The 23,534-nt window shown below is 34.8% G+C and overlaps 3 protein-coding genes and 2 pseudogenes across 4 annotated transcripts; 3 read left to right on the top strand and 2 right to left on the bottom strand.

Annotated features, from left to right (window-relative positions):
• Positions 1–3,301: 3,301 nt before the first annotated feature.
• On the bottom strand, positions 3,302–3,999 carry LOC143587184 (uncharacterized). The gene is made up of 2 exons (XM_077068546.1): positions 3,861–3,999; positions 3,302–3,482 (listed from the first exon to the last, which is right to left on the bottom strand). Exons 1-2 carry the CDS (start codon positions 3,949–3,951, stop codon positions 3,358–3,360), a joined length of 216 nt encoding a protein of 71 aa, XP_076924661.1. The 5' UTR covers positions 3,952–3,999; the 3' UTR covers positions 3,302–3,357.
• Positions 4,000–5,190: 1,191 nt separating this feature from the next.
• LOC143587183 (large ribosomal subunit protein uL14) lies at positions 5,191–7,431 on the bottom strand. The gene is made up of 4 exons (XM_077068545.1): positions 7,310–7,431; positions 6,956–7,240; positions 5,530–5,571; positions 5,191–5,436 (listed from the first exon to the last, which is right to left on the bottom strand). Exons 1-4 carry the CDS (start codon positions 7,320–7,322, stop codon positions 5,354–5,356), a joined length of 423 nt encoding a protein of 140 aa, XP_076924660.1. The 5' UTR covers positions 7,323–7,431; the 3' UTR covers positions 5,191–5,353.
• Positions 7,432–9,643: 2,212 nt separating this feature from the next.
• LOC143587190 (UDP-glycosyltransferase 83A1 pseudogene) lies at positions 9,644–11,174 on the top strand (annotated as a pseudogene).
• A 2,505-nt stretch (positions 11,175–13,679) lies between these two features.
• On the top strand, positions 13,680–15,340 carry LOC143587182 (UDP-glycosyltransferase 83A1-like; annotated as a pseudogene). The gene is made up of 2 exons (XR_013144835.1): positions 13,680–14,243; positions 14,439–15,340. The product of XR_013144835.1 is annotated as a UDP-glycosyltransferase 83A1-like (transcript).
• A 1,906-nt stretch (positions 15,341–17,246) lies between these two features.
• LOC143587180 (uncharacterized) lies at positions 17,247–21,983 on the top strand. Its single transcript, XM_077068542.1, has 3 exons — positions 17,247–18,073; positions 18,956–19,205; positions 21,620–21,983. Exons 1-3 carry the CDS (start codon positions 17,247–17,249, stop codon positions 21,809–21,811), a joined length of 1,269 nt encoding a protein of 422 aa, XP_076924657.1. The 3' UTR covers positions 21,812–21,983.
• The last annotated feature ends 1,551 nt before the right edge of the window (positions 21,984–23,534 follow it).

Genomic DNA, 23,534 nt, shown 5'->3' with positions numbered 1-23,534 from the left:
AGTCCTCCCCTATGCTACCACAATACAAATACATAGCACGTACGAGGTCCGCAGTCCTCCCCTATGCTACCACAATACAAATACAGCACGTATAAGGTCCACAGTCCTTTCCTATGCTGCAACCTAATTCATAGCACGTACGAGGTCCACAGTCCTCCCCTATGCTATCACAATACAAATACATAGCACGTACGAGGTCCGCAGTCCTCCCCTATGCTACCACAATACAAATACATAGCACGTACGAGGTCCGCAGTCCTTTCCTATGCTGATGCCTATCTATAATACGTATAAGGTCCGCAGTCCTTAACTACGTTGTCGTCTATTATCTGTAACACGTATAAGGCCCACCGTCCCTATCTACGTTTACGTCTATCATCTACATTACGTATAAGGCCCGCAGTCCTTAACTACGCCATCACCAGCCGAGTCTATGTCCGACAGAAGCTAGAGGGATTTGCCATCCTAACTTACTATGTCGAACGTAGAACTCACATACCATTCGTGTACTTGTATACACATACTTCACATATACAATAATTACATTATAGCATAAGAACACTCTAGGCGTTCTTTACATCATTCATTTAACAACCATACCCCTTGTCGATACATGCAATATCCGAAGATCGTTCACGCCCCGACAAGTATTCATTTGTAATGTTCATACATCTTCGATATATAATATTCGTATCTTTATTTTTAACCTGACAGTACGCGCAATATCCGAAGATCGTTCGCGTACCGACAAGCAATCATTCATATCCATCACATATATCACATATGGCATACACTTATCACTTAGGATAAATGTATTAACAACACATCGAGTATGCACACAGCCCCGAAAACATAACAAGGAATGGGGCTAGAAACTCACATGAACTCTGCTTCTTCCTCCGATAGTTATAAATCCCTTCTTTAACTGAGCGCGGCTGACTGTATAAGTTACACGTATCAATACTCGCCTGATTTAATCTGGTGGCCTAGTATTAGATTACTTTTACTTATCGTTTTAATTTATTTTCTAATCGAACTTGACTCTAGGCGAAGTTAAACCTTAGGCGAACTTAGCTTTAGGCGAAGTTGTCATCAGGCGAACTTAGCTTTTAGGCGAAGTTGTCATCAGGCGAACTTAGCTTTTAGGCGAAGTTGTCATCAGGCGAACTTAGCTTTAAGGCGAAGTTGTCATCAGGCGAACTTAGCTTGCAGGCGAAGTTCATCAGGCGAACTTAGCTTGCAGGAGAAGTTGTCGGCTGCAGCTACTGTTCGTCCTTAATCGTCTTCGTTTCTTAACCAAATAACTCGATTTAGGTATCAACGGAATCGTCTGACCCGCGCCTACAAACCCCAACCATCAAATCGGCCTAACATCGATGTTTAAGGGGTGCGATTTAGGCATATAGGTTACGGGTTCTTTTATCAATAGATTAACCCATCAAATCTTAACCATTTTCAGTAAGTTTAGCTTTGTTGGATTCGTTTTTACCATACAAACACAGATCTATCATTTCTATACTAATCCAAACCTAAACGAACAAGTTCTCGATATAAACGTACCGTAAATGAGTCGAACTACGAACACGAGCTGGTCTTGTTGCTTTGGTTCGTCACGACGATCTAGCACCAACAAGCTCGGGTCCTCGCCTTTGGATCTTGGTTCGGGTTGTGTGTTTTGGAGTGTGTATAGATTATGATGGAAATGAAATGAGGGTTTAGGGTTTTAGGTTGGTTTAGGGGATATTTATATCCCTTAAAGCCCATGGACCCTAAGCTCATTCTCATTTAACCCATCTCCATTAATCTAAATCCATGATCCGTTCTTTACTCGATATTAATTAATTAATAACGCGAACTCACTAAACGTAACTTTCTTTATTCAACATTATAAATTTTAGGATGTTACAATTTCTCACTCATAATTTAATTGGATAAGATTATTTGTTATTAAAATTTTATTTTAATAAAAGGTCAATATATTACATTTATAAAATTTGATGGCCGTAATTTTTAAAATAATTTGTATGGATATAGTTATTATTATTAATCTATATATCATACAAAATATACACAAAATAAATTTAAAATATACAAAACCATGAATAAAATAATACTAGTGATTTACCCACGTGTGTTGCGCGGCGAATTTGATCGGTAAAACATAGACGTTGAAGCGGCAGTCAATGTGAATTGGTCGGTATTGAATACGTTCGTTATAGAAACCTAAAAAACAATTTGTCAAATTAACATTTGAGTCACCCCGTACGGAATACCTAGCCAATTCTATGAGATGGTGAGTCAACATGAATTCTTTCGGTTTTGGTTACGTTCGTTATGATACCGGAACAAAACAAAAAGAAACGTACAAAAATTGAGATGGAACATTGGGGTGGCGTCGGTTGTTAAAACTTGAGTGTTGGTTAAACCCAAACGTTTTCGGTAAGGTACAACCATTTTACCCGATAGGAGTCTTACAACACCAAAATCTTTTTTTTTAATCTGTAATAATATTAAGATCCATTCGTACACATCCTTTGGATCTCCACAAAATTTCTTTATACAGATTAATGAGATACCAATACCTTAAAACCAAACCGAGAAACACATCAAACCCAAAATCAATAAATTTTGGAGCGGGTGCAGAAGGTGGTCACAGTGACTCGCAGAGCCCGAAGAACCAAGGATTGATATTTAATAGAATAGGCTTTGCGATTCAAAAGGGGGAAAACGGCGCATCTTGTTGCTCGTTTACCCATTATCCAGATGTAGCTTGGTTTGTGTTAAATGGTAATAAAATTACCATCTACAATTGATTTCACTACTTTAATAAAATAGAGCCCAAGAAACTAGTTAATTTCATGTATTGATGTATATTGTATGGTTGTGTACTTGTGTAACTGCGAATATAGAAAACTAAAGTAATCCAATGATCTATGGATGGTATAACAGAACCAAACTCCACTTGATGTCAAAATACAAGACTAAAGGGGTGTTTGGGATTTCCTTATTTTACTTATAACTTTCCATTAAGTTAATAAGTTACACAAGTGTAACAACTTATGAAACTTTTCCTCTCACAATATAAGCAATCCCAAACACTTTATTACTTTTTAAAAAGTTTATAAGTTATAAGTTGATGAAAATAAACAATCCCAAACACTTTATTACTTTTTAAAATGTTTATAAGTTATAAGTTGATGAAAATAAACAATCCCAAACACCTTCTTAAAAAGTTTATAAGTTATAAGTTGATGAAAATAAACAATCCCAAACACCCCTTAAATTAATCTTTTTTTCTGTTTAGATCGCAAATCATCGTCGTTACACTAAAAATAAGATATCCGAAACAGGGAAATGCTAAGAAGGTTTGGTAGCATTTGCATCGGTGTTTCTCCAAGGATTCAAGGCTTCTCGCTTGGCTTGAGCTTCCGGTGAATTCTCCCACGCCCTCTTTTCCGATTCAAGAACCGTCACTTTGTCATCTGCAAGAAAACCGGACATAACAACCATCAACACTGTCCAATTTTGACAGAGATGCCTAAATTGTTATATTCTTAAAAACTAGATCATGATTGTAATTGCCCCCGAATGTAGCCCTCTACTACATATAGCCTGAGAAAATATCAAATGAATGATTCCAAATCATTTTGGCCCGTATGGAAAAAAACCCCGGTTCACCTAAAACATGTTTCGACCCGTTACCTAACCATCCTAAGTTCCTAACCAACCCATTTTGCCACCACCATACAAGTGAATTTAGCATCAAACATTTAAACCATGTGCCTGTTGGATCTTTTAACATGTATCACACACACACACACACACACACATACACAAATGGTGAATCTGAAATTACTTACAGAAGCCAGTTTTGATCATGAAATACTCCATAGATCCTCCAATTGCGGCGGATACAACGGCAATCTTCAGGTACCAGTCCACAAATTTCATCGCCTAATGCTTAATTACAAAGTTTTCAGTTCTATGTGCTATTTTAGGGCTGCTGCTAAAGCGTAACAAAATATCCACGGGTCACCAATAATGTAACTGGTTGTTGATTGAGTTCTAGTGCTTTATGGGTTTTTAGGCCTGGCCCATTAAAGGAGATTAGCTCAGCTGGCTTGACTATTGAGTCCTGTTGATAGTTTATTATAAGGTCTGATATCAAAGTAATTTAAGTGATTAATTCGGTAAGAAATTTCAAGCATATCAAATCAATGAATAACGAAAACAGATTTACGAAGCAGTCGTGGTAGTTTCTTTTTAAGTCTAATGTTTTATAAAATGTAAAAGTTTCATTTGCGGTTATAATAACATCCGTCGTAGTATGCGGATCTTATTTACTCTTTAGTTTTAGCTTTATTCTTGAACTTAATTTAGTTTTTATAGATGTTATTACATTTTCATATGCATTAAACTATTTGGATAAGTTTTAATGAATAAAACAAAAAGAAAAATGTACTCGTCGACCCGATTTTGGAAAGATGTAAATTAATAATAGTAGTGACTATATTCATGCAAATTGTTTTAAAAAGTACAACCACACACTTTTAAAAATGAATGACCTTTTTATTATTTTAATAACAATTAATCTTTATCCAATTAAATTTGGTGCAAAAAAGGATAGTTTTCAATAAAACATATATTTTGATAAATTTAAACCATTCATTTTACTAAATACTTTTCTCCATTAACCGAATTTGGCTCCATTACCATTACCTAGTTGTATAATGTTCTCCCGTTTAGTAGCGATATTGGGGGTTCAAATGAATATACAAGTTAGTAATACAATGATTAAATGAAGTAAAGGCTTCGGTGTATACAGAAGACCTCACCGTTTAAGAAACAGCACCATAGAAATAATGGAATCCACTATTTCTTTATCATTACTTTGATTTTTTAATACCTAGTATGGTATAATTTCGTATTTCAAGGTGAAATGTCGTAGAAAAAATAAAAAATTGTTCAATGTTAGAAAAACATAAATTTTCTAAACAGATACCATCACATCATTAGAATACAGATTCATTAATGATCTACACTTACTAATATATACATACAGCTCCTAAATAAATCTGTCAATTTTGACGAGTGATAGTCGAATAAATTGCTAGACTTTAGATTTTAATACACGCGCAATTTCTTTTCTGAAAACAACCTTACATGTGAATGAAGATATCTAACTAGCAATTAACAAACTAGAAGTAAAATAAAACACTCAAAACAAAACACAATAATCCATGTCTGCCATTGAAAATATAAAGTTCTCAAAACAAAAAATCTCCTAACATATTGATCATCAAAAGAAAAACAAGTACAAACAATGAAACTCTACTTCAAATCAAAACATCCCCTAAACAATGGCGTTGGCAGCACTGGCAATCCTAGGCCATAAGTCAGCACACTCCTTTCCAATCGGTCCCGTGATAGCAGATCCTGCAATAACAAAAAGTAAATAAAAACTTAATACCTGTTCATGTTCAAGATAGTAAAGTTGAAATAATCAATAAAAATAAAAAAAAATTATACCCTTCATTTCACCCTTTGGATTCACAATGACACCAGCATTGTCTGCATAAACATAAGTTAAGATCAAAAAATGAGCTAGTAAAAACAAAATGCATAAAATAGAGAACAAGATAAATCTCATTTGTGATCTCAAAACAATCAAAATGTATATCAAACCTAAACAGCTAACATAATTAACAATAATATCATCCTATTAAAAATTTGGTTCAAAATTTTAATGTTTACTGGTTGCAAAAATAACCAACATGGCCAGAATATTAAACAAAGTCTATATAATGTAACCTCATACAATCTACCTAGCTAGTCAAATGACTTGAGCCCATAACATAATTGAACTATTTAATGAACATTAAATCCACACATGTACAACTTGAATTTTCCCTTAGATTCACCTATCACAAAATAATAGCCGTCAAAGAAAAACACATACTTAATGTCTCCATTATTCAGTGACATACGAACTGGAGCAATCCAGAAATCAATTATATGATCATCTTATTTACGAAACTATGGTTAGTCATCAAAAAGAACATAACCAACTTGACACACAAACAAAAAAGATGATACCATAATCAATCCCTGATTTATTCCCGTTGATATATGAGTATCTTAACTTGTGTTAGGTGACATCTAAAATAAAACCATAATTGCATATATGTAGATATGTACATCAAAAAGGACACTTATGTTAGCCATTTGAGTAATTAAACAAATTGCATATATGTAGATATGTACATCAAAAAGGACACTTATGTTAGCCATTTGAGTAATTAAACAAATGGTATTAGGCCGCATTACCAAAGATAAAACTGCCCAAAAAAACTTGATTCAAAAAAACATAAATAATGACAAATTGGTTAATCAAATGTGATGCTGATCTTATAACCGTGAGATCAATCAGCTGGATATTCAATACAATTAAAACATAAAATCCTAATTAAAACATAAAAACAAAACTACTATCATATACTTCAAATTAGCATCCATTTAGACCAAAAAAACCTAACTAAACATAAAAAAACAATTATCATACTTCAAATAAGCAACTAAATAGACTTAAAAAAAACTAATTAAACATAAAAAAATACAACTATCATATTTCAAATCAGCATCTATTTAGACCAAAAAACTTAAATAAACATAAAAAAATTTATCATACTTCAACTAAGCAAATAAATAGACTTAAAAAAATCTAATTGAACATAAAAATACAACTATCATATTTCATATCAGCATCTAATTGGACAAAAAAAACTAATTAACATTAAATTAGCATCTAATTAAACGTCAAAAAACTATCATTCTACATATAAGCATCTGATTAAACACAAAAAAAACTAATTAAACATAAAAACAAAATTATCACAAACCAAATAAACATCTAATTAACGCTAAAACCCTATACATAATAATAATAACCACTGACCTTCAAAGTACATGAAAACACCATCCTTTCGGCGCCAAGGCTTGCGTTGACGAACAATAACCGCAGGCATAACCTTCTTCCTGAGATCCGGCTTACCTTTCTTCACAGTGGCCATAACCATATCACCGACACAAGCAGACGGCAGACGGTTAAGCCTCCCCTTGATTCCTTTCACTGAAATGATGTACAGGTTCTTAGCTCCGGTGTTATCGGCGCAGTTTACCGTCGCAGCCACCGGCAAACCCAGTGACATCCGGAACTTGTTCCCGGCGGAACCTCCGCGACCTGAAAACAACAATTGAACATGGAGATTAGATCATGTGTTGGTGGAATTGGAAGGAGGTTGAAGCTTACCTCGCTTCGACATGGTTGTGTGACTATACGGCGGAGAAGATGAGGGTTTGATGTTCTTATACGGTGGTGGTTGGTTGGTTTCTAGGGTTTTGTTGGGCTTTGGGCCTGGCCCATTAATGGAGACTGGCTAGCTTTGACTGTTGACTATTGAGAATGAAAAAGATTATATAGATATATTAAATAGACTAGTAGTTTATAATATCAAAGTAATATGTGTTAACCGACAAAAATGTGTCTTATCGTGTTTAATATGTTAGAGATAACACGAATAATACAAGTATTGTTAAACATGAAAACAACTAGTTTAGTATTTGGCTTTGGTGGTTTGAGTATGACGGTTATAAGTTAGAAGTATAATTATTTGTATGTATCAAGAAGACAAAATGATAAACCCTAGCATACTAAATATAATTAATTTTAAAAAAGTATGAAATTGCATAGTGTATTTTTTGGTAAACATGTATTATCGTGTATTAATTTAGGGCTGTCAATTTATGATACACGACTCGGGTTTTAACAGGTCTGGGTTTGAGCTTAAGATGCTTCGTGTCTTAAACATGTCAACCTTTTGAAGACACATTAAAAATTCGTGTCCTAACAGATTAAATGTTTGTTTACATGTTAATAACCTATGTAGATTTTTAATTTAAAAAAATAAATAAATATGCACTCCTAAAGTCATACTTATACGACATTTCACTAATGTCCGTCAGAACCCACTATTATATTTTCAATGAATATTATGATTTGTTTCCATAGTTTTTTGTTTTAAGTATATTATCGGTTTGTGGTTTTTTGTTACATATATGTTAAGGATTGTGGTTTTGTTTCAAATATGTTATGGATTATATGTTAATTAAAACTTTTATGTTTGTTTTGAATTTTTTTTGGTTACACATGTATTATTCATTGTATATTTAAACATGTCCCTTGTATTTAAGGTTAACATGTTATTAAAAAGGTTTGTGTCCGTGTTTAGAAAAAATAACACGATTAGTTATCATGTCGTATTCGTGTTTAGTACAACAGGTCATCATGTCATGTCCTATATGTTATGACATCCTTAAGTATTAAACAGACACCCAACGAGCACCGCAATAGGGTGTTGGGACTCGAACTAAAAGATAGGCGACATAAAAGTTCGGTTCGTGTAACCAAAAGATAATCAACATATACTTTTCTTTTTGGAAATGTTATATTCTTAAATTAATAATTATATATTTTCACGAGGGTAAATGTAATTCCATAATTCGTTATTTTCTATGCAAAAATAAAAACAAAAGAGTTAATAAAATCATGACCATACATTTTTGATTTTTATGTGACCACATTTGTATTTATCAAAATTTACACATCAAAGCGTCACATCAAATTTCTATTGATAACTGGAATATTTATTCCTAACCGTAACTATTCATATATGACAGATATTTTGTTAACGGCTAAAATATTTCGATACTTCTATATATTTAATATCATTTGTCTAGATTGAAAACGTTAAAAGACAAAAGTCTTTACCAATCGAGTCAACCCCACATTCACAATAGATAAAAAAGTAAAAATTTCGTGTGGAGTGCTTAGAGGGAAATGGGTAAGTGACAACTGAAGACACAAAGTGGAATTCGTTGACAATCTTTTTTGTACTTCATTTAATCTCAATTTGAAGATTTAATGTGTTTCGGTTTTCTTTCAGTAATGGTAACAAGTACGTGGTGATTTCAAAATTGGTTTTGACGCGTAGACTACCTCGGGTTTCTTGATTACGATAATTGAAGCCTCTGGTTTTCACTTTTCAACTAAGCTCTGTTACCACTTTGTACAGGTCAAAGATACCTAAGTGTGTCTCGATTGTATGCAACACAACAAGATGTAATTGAGAATATAGAGAATGAGCTAAGATATGTCGAAGTATTGTCTCGATTATCAATCTAACGGAAATCACACTATTTGAATGCGCTGTTTCGGTATTACCCCCTCTAACCGCCCAATGTGACCCATACTTATAAGCTTAGGTCAATAGCACTGAACATAAAATGTGGTCTATATAGAAACATAAATTAACAATGCTTACCCCACAAGTTTTAAAAGTATCTTTTATGGTCCATAAAATCATGTTGATCAAGACATGTCATGGACTCATGGTCCATCAATAAAAAAGCATCCATACACTGAGAACAAACAAAAATTGATTAAAACTAGTTATATATGACAAATAAACCCTTAGTGATAATTAGAAAAATAAATAAAATCCGCAATGGTCGTTTCTGTCTATAAAATGACACTCAAGTATATATAGAAGCAACAAGAATCACAAGTTCTTAAGAGCATTCTAAAATGGCAAAACCTCATGTTCTAGTAATACCTTATCCTGCACAAGGCCATGTAATTCCTACAATGGAGCTTGCTCAAAGGCTAGTCGCACAAGGAGTAAAGGTTACCTTTGTTAACACAGAATTTAGCCACAAGCTCGTGACAAGCAACTGGTTAGATAACGGTAGTTTTGGGGATCTAATGCGAATGGTATCGATCCCAGATGGATTAGAAGTATGGGAGGATAGGAGTGACCTTTGTAAGTTGCTCTTATCAATATTGCAAACCATGCCACACAAGCTCGAAGAACTAATAGAGTTAATTAACAAAGAAGACCGTTGTAAAGTTACTTGTGTTATTGCTGATGGTTGCATGGGATGGGCCTTACGCGTTGCTAAGAAGATGGGAATTAGAATAGCCGGCTTCTGGCCTGCCTCGGCTGCTACATTGGTCTCCATATTGTCCTTTCAGAAACTCATTGATGATGGGATCATAAACAATAAAGGTGAGACATGTATGATATATATTGAGTTGGGTTTATTTTAAATCGGTCGATTATATTTATTATTTATAAACACATAACATAATGGAAAAAGGGAGTGGCTTGACAAAACCTAACATTTGTGTTTCTATCTTCAATATATTTAAACTCCAAGATGTTATTTTAATCTCTATGAACCTTTTATGTAGGAATACTTCTAAAAGATCAGACAATTAAGTTGTCAGAAGCCATGCCGCCTATAAAATCTAAGAACCTTTTCTGGGCGTGCTTTAAGGACACGAATATGATAGAAGCCAACTTTCAACTTGCAAAAGAAGTTGAAGAGGCATCTAGATTGACAAAATGGTTCATATACAACTCAACTCCTGAGTTGGAGGTAGCAACATTTGGTTTGTACCCGCAGTTGTTGCCAACAGGCCCTTTGCTCGCAGGCAATCGACTTGATGACCAAGCTGGTCACTTCTGGCAAGAGGACGCAACCTGCTTAGCATGGCTAGACCAACAACAACCATGTTCAGTCATTTATATTGCGTTTGGGAGCTTCACTATTTTCAACCAAACTCAATTTGAAGAATTGGCACTTGGTCTTGAACTTAGCAACAGACCATTCTTGTGGGTGGTGCGCCCGGGTATGACCAAGGAGACTACAACTACTTATCCGAATGGATATATGGAAAGAGTAGGCTCTCGTGGAAGAATCGTGAGTTGGGCACCACAACAAAAGGTCCTGGCTCATCCTTCTATAGCATGTTTCGTGAGTCATTGTGGTTGGAACTCTACTTCAGAAGGTGTCACAAATGGAGTCCCTTTTTTGTGTTGGCCATACTTCGCTGATCAGTTTCACAATGAGACTTACATTTGTGACATTTGGAAGAGTGGGTTATGACTAAAATGAAGAAGGTATCGTTACTCAAGGAGAGATAACAAGTAAGGTGGAGGAGCTACTCAGTGACAAAACATTCAAGGTTAAAGAAATTTACTAGCAGTGTCAAAGAAGGAGGTCGCTCACACATAAATCTTAGCAATTTTATTGAATGGATTAAAGAAATATGAAGAAAATTTTCGTAAGTGACATGTCTTGTTATTATGAAACCACATTACATCAAACAACAACACTCCTTATTTTCTTGTTAAGTGAAGTTCCATTTAATGTCTAGATAATTTACCACAAAATTTTCATGTATGTATGTAGTGTGATACTGCTTATAGTGAGGTCTAGTCTGGCATTGCTGCTTACTGCTTTCTGGATGTTGTTTATATTATATTTGTTTGATTAAATATACAAGCTAGCCATGGTATATTATATCTAGTATAAGAGCACCCACAATGTTATATTGCTACATAATTTCAAACCACCAATTCAGCTACCACATCAATAATTAATTTGGTTGTATCTGAGTTGTCCTAAATCATTATTAATTAATTTATAATATAAATTGCTTTGTATCTGAGTTACAGTGTCTAACACTCTAACTGTCTCTTGTCTTATGGTTATAAGTTCCAATGAACTTTATCCTATTATACTATACATGTATATGATTCTAGGTCGTAACTGTGACGCTAATAATCTAGAACTATAGACTGTTGATAGGTGTCTTTGTTGGCGAACGTCATAGGCATGCATAGGTAACTTATAAATCCATGTATTTTACCTTAACTGTTGGTAGTTTTATTAAGTTTTTGTTTTGCAACAAGCATACAAATAGAGGATATTCAAAATGTTCTGGTTGTTATAACTGTGACAGACAAGGTATATTCAAAATCTATTTAAGAGACTCGCGTTAAAGACGAAGTCTTAACCAACACTAACTGACTTTGTTCAATTGCTGCAGTGAAGAACAAAGCCAAAGATGCTATATGATTTTTTTGGTTATGTAATGTTTATTCTATTTTATACACGTCATCATCATCATCATCATCGTACTCAGTATATCCCACCAATAGCAATGCTATGGTAGGGTCTGAGGAGGGTAAGATGTAGACAGCTAGGGATAGAGAGGCTGCTTCCGGTGAGACCCCCGGCTCGATAGTAGTTTTGCATCAAGCCTTGGACATAAGGCACATAGCACTCAATCATCGGGACCGGCTGATCGGTGCATGTGCCCTTGTCTTTCGGCTATCAACGCCACCACATGATGCCTGATTAACCTTCCGCCACTTTTAACGTTATTTTCACGAGATTAGTAAAATAACGTCAAAATTAGTGCAATTTTACTTTTGCCCACCCGAGGGTTCACACATATATACATTATATCCGCGCACCGCAAGCAGGGCGTTCTATTTTATACACGTCATTGTACTATAATTTCCAATGTGAGCTAGGAGAGTATTTTTACTGTAATTTACAATGTTCCTGTAAAATGTAGACCATCTCTGTAAGACTTTAATTATTTGCTATCTCACATTACAAAAAATCACTTCAAAACATTAAGTGTTTACAAAAAAGATCATTAGGAGTACTACTCTTTTTGAATGACAACCTAATCGAGCGGTACACTAAGTGCAATCACGTAATTAAAAGAAGTTAACCGATCAAATTATTTTTTGGAATGCCGTTATATATTCTCAAAATCACAATTATATATTTTCATGAGGGTTCATATAATTTCATAATTCGTTATTTATTCAAATGTTGTACGTTATGTATACTCACGGGTTGGGTTGGGTTGGATTATAAGTTTATAACACGCCATCAAATAATCATCACAAATTAAAAGTTATTTGTGTACTACTTTTATTTGGCCATCGCCCATCAAGGATTAACGAATAACGATACATGTTTGCGTGACCACATTTGTATTTATCAAAATACTAGCTTTTAGCCCCGTGTTACGGGGGTTTATTTATACCCATAAAAATGCACATCAAACTTCCAACTTCTGGTGATAACTGGAATATTCCAAACCACAAATATTCATATATACTAATTACTGATATGAATCGAAACCAATACCCATCCCATCACCCACGAGGACCAAAAGAGGATTGATGACGTGGATACACGCGCTGAGCCGCTGACCAAATCAACACAAGAACCTGGACACCGCGCATAAACCAACTGAACAGACCACATTAAATGGCATCTTCTGGGCAAAATATTGACTACCATTTACTTTCCTCTAATTTTGTGTTCTATAATTTAGCATGTTGCCGATGACCTAGCTAATTTATTATTTGATCATATACAATGCATACATTTAATGTGTGCAAATAAGATCTGTATACCACACATCCTTCCATTCGCTCCACGTTGTATTTCTTGTTTTGTTGCATCATGCTTTCATAGTTCATACAGTTCCATCGCGTCCCCACGATGGTGCCTAGATGGTAAGATATATATAGACTTAACTGGTGTGACATCAAACCATGTCCAAGAGATATTGTTATGTGATCCAGAAATATTTGATTAACATATATTTGACTTAGAGGTCATGTTAACATCAACAAGGCCACAAGAGAACGAATAACACACCATGTATGACAAAACAAATTAACCCAACTTGGAATTATATATGAAAAGAATAAAAAACTAAACTCTACAAGGTCGTTTCTGTCTGTCTATAAAATGACAATCATGTATATATAGACGCATCAAGAATCACAACTTCTTAAGAACTCTCTAAAATCTCTAAATCATGGCCGCAAAACCTCATGTTCTAGTAATACCTTATCCCGCACAAGGCCATGTAATTCCTACAATAGAGCTTGCTCAACAGCTAGTTGCACAAGGAGTAAAGGTTACCTATGTTAACACAGAGGTTAACCACAAGCTCGTGACAAGCAATTGGTTAGACAAAGATGGTTTTGGAGATATAATGCAGATGGTTTCGATCCCGGATGGGTTAGAAATATGGGAGGACAGGAGTGACATTGGTAAGTTGTCCTTGTCAATATTGCAAACCATGCCACAGAAGCTTGAAGAACTAATAGAGACAATTAACAAAGAAGACATGAGTTGTAAAATTACTTGTGTTATTGCTGATGATTGCATGGGATGGGCCTTAAAAGTTGCAAAGAAAATGGGAATTAGAGTAGCAGCCTTCTGGCCTGCCTCAGTTGCTATATTGGTCCCCATGTTGTCCTTTCAGAAACTCATTGATGATGGGATCATAAACAATAAAGGTTAGACAGACATGTATGATTGATTATATATATGTTACATTTTCTAGTTTTTCCCACTTATATTGAACCACTTTATGCAACATAAACTGCTATTTTCTAGACTTTCAAACTAATTAGATAAACATGTGTGTTGCCATCTTCAGTATACTTTGACTCCAAGATGTTAATTTAAATCTCTTTGAACTATTTATGTAGGCGTGCCTCTAAAAGATCAGATAATCCGGCTGTCAAAAACCATGCCGCCTATAAAATCTAAGAACCTCGCATGGGCGTGCTTTACGAACGTGGCTACCATAGAAGCCGCCTTTCAACTTGTAAAAGAAGCTGAAGAGGCTTCTAGATTGGCAGAATGGTTCATATGCAACTCAACTACTGAGTTGGAGGATGCAGCATTTAGCTTGTACCCGCAGTTGTTGCAAATAGGCCCTTTGCTCGCGAGACCAAGCTGGTCACTTTTGGAAAGAGGACATAGCCTGCTTAACATGGCTAGATCAACAAAAACCATGTTTGGTCATTTATGTTGCGTTTGGGAGCTTCACTATTTTCAACCAAACTCAGTTTGAAGAATTGCACTTGGTCTTGAACTTAGCAACAAACCGTTCTTGTGGGTTGTGCGCCCGGGTATGACCAAGGAGACTACAACTACTTACCCGAATGGATATATGGAAAGAGTAGGCTCTCAAGGAAGAATCGTGAGTTGGGCACCACAACAAAAGGTCCTAGCTCATCCTTCTATAGCGTGTTTCATGAGTCACTGTGGTTGGAACTCTACTTTAGAAGGTGTCACAAATGGAGTCCCTTTTTTGTGTTGGCCGTATTTTGCTGATCAGTTTCATAATGAGACTTACATTTGTGACATTTGGAAGAGTGGGTTACGGCTAAACAATGAAGAAGGTATCGTGACTCAAGGAGAAATAACAAGTAAGGTGGAGGAGCTACTCAGTGACAAAACATTTAGAGAAAAGGCGTTGGATATTAAAGAAAGGGTTACTAGTAGTGTTAGAGAAGGAGGTTGCTCACACAAAAATCTTAGCAATTTTATTGAATGGATTAAAGACATATGAAGACAGTTTTCGAATGTGATATGCGTTGTTATTATGAAACTATATTACATCGAACAACAACACTCCATTCTCTTGTTAAGTGCTAATAAGTTCAGTTTATTGTCTAGAAAATCCTGCCACAAATGTTTAATGTATTTAAGTAGTGTGATACTATATTAAAGTGAGGTTTAGCATGGTATTGTTGATATTGCTTTTTGGATGTTGTTTATATTTATGATAAAAACTAGTTTTATTATATATGCAAGCTAGCCATGTTATATTATGTAATTATTATATATCTAGTATAAGAGCATCGACAATTCGACATTGCTACATAATATCAAAGCGTCACCTCAAGGACTACAACAATGCCAAATCAAAAACACCATTTTCACACGCAAACTGTATGAAATTTCTAACCCTCATTAATGTGTGTGTATAATGTGTATGAGGAGGTCCCCACTTCGAAATTTCTTAGGTCCGCCACAGGTTGGGAATCCCAGATTTCACCTGCAGATTCCACCATTGATTAATATACAACTAAATCAGTATTTCAGATAAGTTTCCCAAAACAACATTGTCTAAGAGCATTCTCAACCCATTCTCCATCCCTATCTCTATAATTACACTAAAAAACAATACATTTCTCTCTCTTGTTCAATTAAATAATATTTTTTTATACATTTATCATTACAGTTTTCTCTCTCCTCTACTCACAAACAATCCAACAAATATTAAAAAATAAATAAGGGCAAACAATGTTCCTCAAATGTTTCCCCAAATTTAGAAAAAATCATTACATTTCTATCTCCATCCTATAATTTACACTCACAATCATTCACAATTTCATCCTATAATTTGCAAACTCCCCGCACATAAATACATAATTATAGAGGATGAGATGAGAATGCTCTAAAATGATGATTTTCCAGATGTCGTCATATTATATTTTAGCTTACGAAAAGGGCATGTAAGCCTTGTCCAAATACTTGTTGTACAACTAAGGTTATAGTGTTTTCATGTGGTTGGAGTTTGTGTTCGTAAAAGAGTTAATAGTGTCATCTATCTTTGAAAACCGACTAGCTTCGATTAGAAGCGGTTCGGTTATTCAGTTTGAAATTGGGTTAGTTCAGTTTTTGGTTAATAGTTGAAAACGTAAGAAAAGAACGACTTGGGTCGGAGTTTCAAAATTTAATTTCAATTGAATTTAGTTAACAAGAACACAAAAAAGTTGACTAAACTTAGGTTTATGAACATTTTAAACGTTCATTCTATAACATACTAATATTGTGTTGTTTTGTTTATTTGACCAAGTCTAAGTAATCTTTTTATACGTATTGAGTTTGGCATATTTCACGTCTTTGTCAAAGCTTCGCCACAAATTATCATAAGTTCGAAAAAAAAAACTAGCCCCACCGCTAGGGCTGTAAACGAACCGAACGTCCTTCTAGCAAGGAGTTCGTTAATGTCCGCTCGTTTAATAAATGAACCGGACATGAACCAAAATACTTTTGTTCAGTAAGCTTAACGAATGAAAATGGACAAATACCGCGTTTGTTCAATAGTGTTCGTGAACGTCCGATAATAATTATGCTTCATGAAATTAATATGTAATCGTCTATGTCCGTTTGTTCATTAGAGTCGTTTATGTACGTATGTTTGTCCATTAATGTTCATTAGTCTCTGTTAGTGTTCATTTGTCCATCAGTGTCCATTAATGTCCGTGTGTTCGTTTGTCCATTAATGTATGTTAGTTTTCGCTTGTCCGTTTACAAAATTAACGAACGGACACAAACGGTCAAGTCCTTAATGGACGAGCAAGAACATGAATTTTCGTTCGGTTGAGTGTTCGTGAACGATCCGTTTAACAATAAAAGCTTAACGGACGAACACGACAAGTGAATATCTAAAAGCAAACCACAAGTAGGCAAAAATAAGAGCTCGTGGAACCAGATAAACCATGGCCACCGTTACCTCACTCCTCACCTCTCCGACCACCACCACCACCACCACCACCACCACCATCGTCACCTTCACCGGCTTCCGGCAACTGAACCTCAAACCCAAAACCCTCCGTCGATCCACACCCAAAATGTCAATTAACAATAATAACAACACATCCCCATCACCAACTCAACTCATCACATCCATCACAAAGCTCATCTGGGGCAAATCACTCCCACCCCAACTCCTCATCTCCACCGTCCGCTCCACCTGGCAAACCATCTGGCTCTTAATGATGTCCCAGCTCGCCCCATCCGACCCATCCGGATCCTACACCCGACCCATCTCCCAGTTCCGTAACCCAGACCCGACCCAACTCAACCCCACCACCCTCCACCTCTACGCAGCACTCCCATGCCCATGGGCCCACCGCACCCTCATCGTCCGGGCCTTAAAAGGCCTCCAAGACACAATACCCGTCTCTATTGCGTCTCCGGGGTTAGATGGGTCATGGGAGTTTAAGGATCAGGGGGGTAAACTTATCCCGGTTAAGGATAAGCTTATTCCGACTCGGGATAAGGTTAACGGGGCGAAAACGGTGAGGGAGGTTTATAAGCGGCGTTCGGGCGGGTACGATGGGAGGTGTACCGTTCCGATGCTGTGGGATGTGGAGAGGAATGAGGTTGTGTGTAATGAGAGTTATGATATTATTGAATTGTTGAATTCCGGGTTTAATCGGGTGGCCAAGAATCCTGATTTGGATCTTTCGCCGCCCGAGCTTAAGGGTCAGATTGAGGAGTGGAATCGGATTATTTATCCGAGTATTAATAATGGCGTTTACAGGTAAATAAATTTATAATTTGTGTAGTAAGTGTTAAGTAGAGACTAGAGTTGTTAAGGTGTGTTTGGGTTTGCGGTTTGAGAATACTAGGGGTGTAATCGAGCTGAGGCAGGACTCGGTTTGGTTTGTGAGTAGTTTTAATTTTTATTACAGGGGTGTATATAAATGAACTAAGTTGGCTCGTTAAGAACTCTAACCAAGCCTAGCATACACTTGTTTAATAAACGATCCTAAGCCTCATTTATTGAGCTCGAGCAGGCTCGCGGGCTTGAACGAGCTTGTTAATTATATAACTTTTATTTAGTGTATTAAATATATATTTTCTAAATGATAATTGTTATATGTAAAATTATGATGAAAATAATAACTAAACAATATACATATGTTACATATAAAAATTATAATAAAAAAATACATATAAATAACTAAAAATGTGTATAAAGTAATTTACTAATGTATAGTAAACTTGCAGAGCTTGATTCAAGCTTCAGCTCAAGCTGGCGTAAGTCAAAGCGAGCGGAGCTCTGGCTTGAATCGAGCTTGGCACGTTTATTATGTAATTTATTTATATATTTTTATAATTGTTTTTATATATTTATAATGTTAATTTTTATATATAACATATATGCTGTTTAGTTATTTTTATCATAATTTTACATATAATAATTTTTATTATGTACATATATTCAATATGTTAAATAAAAGTTATATAAATAATAGGCTCGTGAGCTTAATAAGTGAAGCTCTGGGTCGACCTCGTTTATTAAACTAGCTTATTGTAGGGTGAGCTTTAGTTAAGGTTGCAGGACGGGTAGCTTTTAATCATATAAGATCGGAAGTGTGCTTTCAAAGTAATTGAATGAGATTTAGATAATGATTTGCAGGTGCGGGTTTGCACAAAGTCAGGAAGCGTATGACACGGCTGTAAACGAGCTGTTTAGTGCTTTAAACACGATCGATGATCATTTAAGAGGTTCACGGTACTTATGTGGAGATAAGCTTACGCTAGCAGATGTGTGTTTATTCACCACTTTGATTCGGTTTGATCTTGTATATAATGTCATGTTTAAATGTACAAAGAAGAAGGTTGTTGAATATCAAAATCTTCATGGTTACATGCGCGATATCTATCAGGTACACGCTTATTCCATTTTTTATATGTAATTAACGTGTCAAATACGATAATTAATTTTTTTTATAAGTTCAGTATTATCTATTCTTTAAATAATAATACACACACACATGTGATTGTTGGTGCTTGCTTTATTGGATGGCTTTGTATAAACCCATGAAGGGTATGTGAAAATCCTTCTGAAGTGGCAGGTCGCCGGTCGGGTCATAGTAATTCATTTAAAAATGGTCGTTTGCTCGGGTTAAAACAGGTTCCGACCAAAGTAGATTCAGGTCAGAATGAGTCGACATAAAAAAGGTTCTATTTAATCATCTTTCTAAGAGTTGCAGCTAGTTGAACTTCAAACACTAAACTCGCGTACATATTTGAACCTATGCTTAAGGCTAGATTAAGATGCATAACAAAATGAGCTAGAAGGAGCTTTCAGCATATGGACACCGCGAAGGTTGTGCCTTGTATCGTTGGTGAATCCCAACTATGTGTTTGCAAACAGTCATTACGATTGAATTACCAGATTCTTCAGTACTTCAATGGTAATGTCTGTCGGCAAAGACGAAGTTGAATCCACCGATGGTGCTAGACCCAGTCATCGCATTGTCTTTATGCTGAAAATTTCCAGCACTCTCTGTGTCTCTATCTAGCCTTAAGTTTAAGGTAAAATTTGTAAGTGAGTTTAGTATATGCAGTTCAGCTAGCTTATTAGTAGTAAGAGAAATTAATCTATCCACGGGAAGCAAGACGTTTCTTTGAACCCAATCACAGTTTTTTTCTTAATTTGTATCTCCTTTTTGCCTACGATCTTGTTGTGATTCTCACATGTCATTCGGTTTATTTTTCGAAATTTTCATGGAGTTTCTTGGGTACAACTAGATATTTGGCTACTGTTAAAAGGATGATTAAATTGAACCCTTTTCAAATTAACCCATTATGATCTGAACCTATTTTGGCCAAAACCCGTTATGACCATTTTATTAAAATCCATTCTGACCGACACAGCCTGTTTTGGGTATACAAACAAAACATCACCTTGCATGCCTTAGTGAAAACTTTATTTCCATACCTTCAGTTTTTCATAATGTATCATTTTTGGTTCTTTGATTATTTGATTTTAAATTTGTATAATCGAAACGACCTCCTTTCAAACTCAACTCATCAAGGTTTTAACCCATATTGAAGGATCAATAATGTCGCCCCATAAGCTTCTAATCTAATAAATAAGCTTGTAGCGGCACGCTCGTTACAGATGAGAAGGGCGAACGAGCCGAGCCCGGATCCCGGCTTGTTTTAGCTTACGAGAGCTCAAGCTTGGCTCGTGAGTCGTTTTTCAAGCTTGAGCTCGGCTCATTTATCAGTTATTGATTAATTTATATATAGTTTTAATTATATTTTTTTAGATACAGTAGAAACTCGATAAATTAATACTCGATTATTTAATAAACTCTCTAAGATAATATTTTTTGCCGGTCCCGACTCGGGGATAGGATGCTAAATTAATAATGCGCTAAAATTATAAGATAATACATTTTTGATAATTTCTTTAGACCCCATATAAAATATAAATTAATAATTCCTTATGTATAGCATATTACATGAATGATTTATGGAGGTTTCTTGAAAAATGACTCAATTGTCTTTTGTTTTTTGTTGAAATCAATTTCCCCTTGAATCTCGTCTCTCATAATGCTCTTCGAATCTCGTCTGTCATTGTTGTTTTTTTCACACCTTTAAGATGGGAAGCCATGTTGTGTGTATGATTTGTTTGTGTTAACCTATTTTGATCTTGTATTTATATAGAAAATATTTTTAATGTCCATAAAGTGATACATTGAACACAAGAAGCATAATAAGGTGGGAGATTGAAGGTTTTTTTCAAATTGGGCCGTTCATTTGATATACATGCATTGTATACAATAATTAAGTGGAAACTTGAAAGGTGTTTGTAAACTAAGTATTCTACTATAAATTAATAAAATATTAATTAATATATAAATTAATAATTATTAATTTATCGATTAATTAATAACTCTTTTAATTAATAAATTTTGGTGGTCCCAAGTGTATTATTTTATAGAGTTTTTACTGTATAACATAAATTATATTTTATCCTTTTGTTATTCTATTCATAGTTCTATATATACTAAATATTGTTGCAGAAATATATATTTAATACATTAAATAAAAGTCAGTTAATCTAATATTAGTGGAGAACCACATGAAAAATTATATTTTTTGCTTCAAATGTGACACATAAGGCGATTTAGCGATTATACCTAACTCCAATCGTAAGCCTATAAAAGGCGATTGCAGTGGTATGTTTTTAAATTTCCTTACGCCTTTGTATATAACTTTTGTTGGTGAAATAAAATGCATTTCAAGCACAAATATGACATTTGTTCATTTGTTTTGGTTGGTACAGATTCCGCATGTTGCGGAGACATGCAATCTTGATGCAATGATGGACGGTTACTACAAGTTCTTGTTTCCATTGAATCCAGGCAACATTCGACCAGTCATGCCTTCCGCTTCTGCCCATGAATCCCTCTTACAGAGTCACAATAGGGAATCTCTTTCATCCTCTCAACAAAATGTACAGATTCTTGTTTCATAGTATGTACATTAGTGTATTTATGTATGTATGTATGTATGTATGTCATGGTTGTCAAATTTTGAAGTATATTAGTGTATACATAACTTGTGGTTTATACCTTACAAAGGTAATATATAGATGTGATTGCTTTATTATATGGGTTTAAACGAGCCAAACCCTAAGCTTAGGCTTGGCACATTTAGAGATCTATTTCTAAAGCTTGAGTTAGGTTTGGAACTTAGAAGTAGTTTTCCAAGCTCTGGCTTGGCTTAGGTTCAGCTAGATAATTATTTTATTTATGTACATATATTTGTGTGTATATTAAAAGTCAAGATTGATATGTGAAACTCATGCTCGAGCACCTTTATTAAATGAGTTCTAATATTAGCTCAAGCTCGTTTAATCCCAACTCAATTCGAACTTTTAGCGAGACTTGTTTCAGGAAGGCAACTACCAATTTGGCTTTTTTACATGATGGAAAAGATCTTCGAACTTGATGGGAATACCCAAAATCTGAGACTGGGTTTTGGAATGGGTGTCATAATTCCTTATACGGCTTACTATGCCATATGTTCGGGTCAGATGCGGTTTGAATTAGTGATATTAGCCGTTTTAAACTTCATGCATAAAATATAAAGTTAAAATATGAAATCTTTTATGTATTAAAAGCTAGATACAGATACATGAATAAAGCAAAAACTACATTGAATTTTGTTAGCTGAAAGCCTGAAACTATGTTAATATGTTATGTTACTCTTTAGGAACAAAATTACTTTAGGAGCAAAATTAGATGATAAAGACTATTAAAAAATCTTGCGACCCGAGGTCGCTCAAAACCACTTGGTTTGTGAACGAGCCAAACACAGCCAATGTAAAGCTGATCGTTAGCTAACTTATCCCAAGATTTGAACCATGGTCTTTTTTTCTAAAGACAAGAACTTTACCACCCAGCCAAATCAGGAATTATAAGACGTTTATTTATTTCTTCATCCTTTAATGTGATGCAAAGTGTGAGTTTTAGTACCTCTTATTTTATGCAATTTTTGAAGTTCAACTTTTTACTCGTTTTCTTGAACGGGTTTTATAAGTTTTTTTTTTTTTTATAAATTCAAGTGCTCTAGACTTTAACTTTTATCTTTTCAAGTATCCTTTTTGGCCGTTTATTATTTGAGGGGTGTTATAAAAGTGTCGGTAAGACATATCCATGTGATGGATGACAATTTTTTCAACACCAATTATATGTTCATGTCCCCTAAATAGTAATTCCTTTTGTATGTATATCTACCTCATGTAACCTAAAAAGATATACCATCAACAAAGTTACTGAATCATGTATTTTCCTATTCTCTTTTTTTTTTTGTTATCTTCAAGTTCTCATATTACCCTAATAATCTTGTTATAGTTAGAGCTAATATTATAACAAGGAGGTCATTATTCATCACATATGTATTTTTTTTTTGGATGGAAGAAAAAAATAACTAAAAAAGAAATAAAAAATCATTAATTAAATAAAAATATGCAAGAAATTTTTGTAAAACAAAAGATAAGTTTACAGAAAAAGACGTGTTTTAATTAAGGGTTTGGATCAAATACAAATGAAGTTAACGTGCTGATTGTGAGAATCAAGTAGAATAGTTATGCAATTACGATAGGTACGTGAGACGCTCAAAGACAAAATTGTTTATTTCGGTGAACCTATGATTACTTGGATATATATTGACAATTTCGAGATCTTGTGATGTGA

The sequence above is a fragment of the Bidens hawaiensis genome, unplaced genomic scaffold (genome assembly GCF_021521415.1).
Source record: "Bidens hawaiensis isolate Kalapana, Puna unplaced genomic scaffold, B.hawaiensis_p1.1 tig00035215_1, whole genome shotgun sequence".
NCBI lineage: Eukaryota > Viridiplantae > Streptophyta > Magnoliopsida > Asterales > Asteraceae > Bidens > Bidens hawaiensis.
The sequence above is the reverse complement of the archived record's forward strand: the minus strand, read 5'-3'. Positions and strand labels throughout refer to the sequence as shown.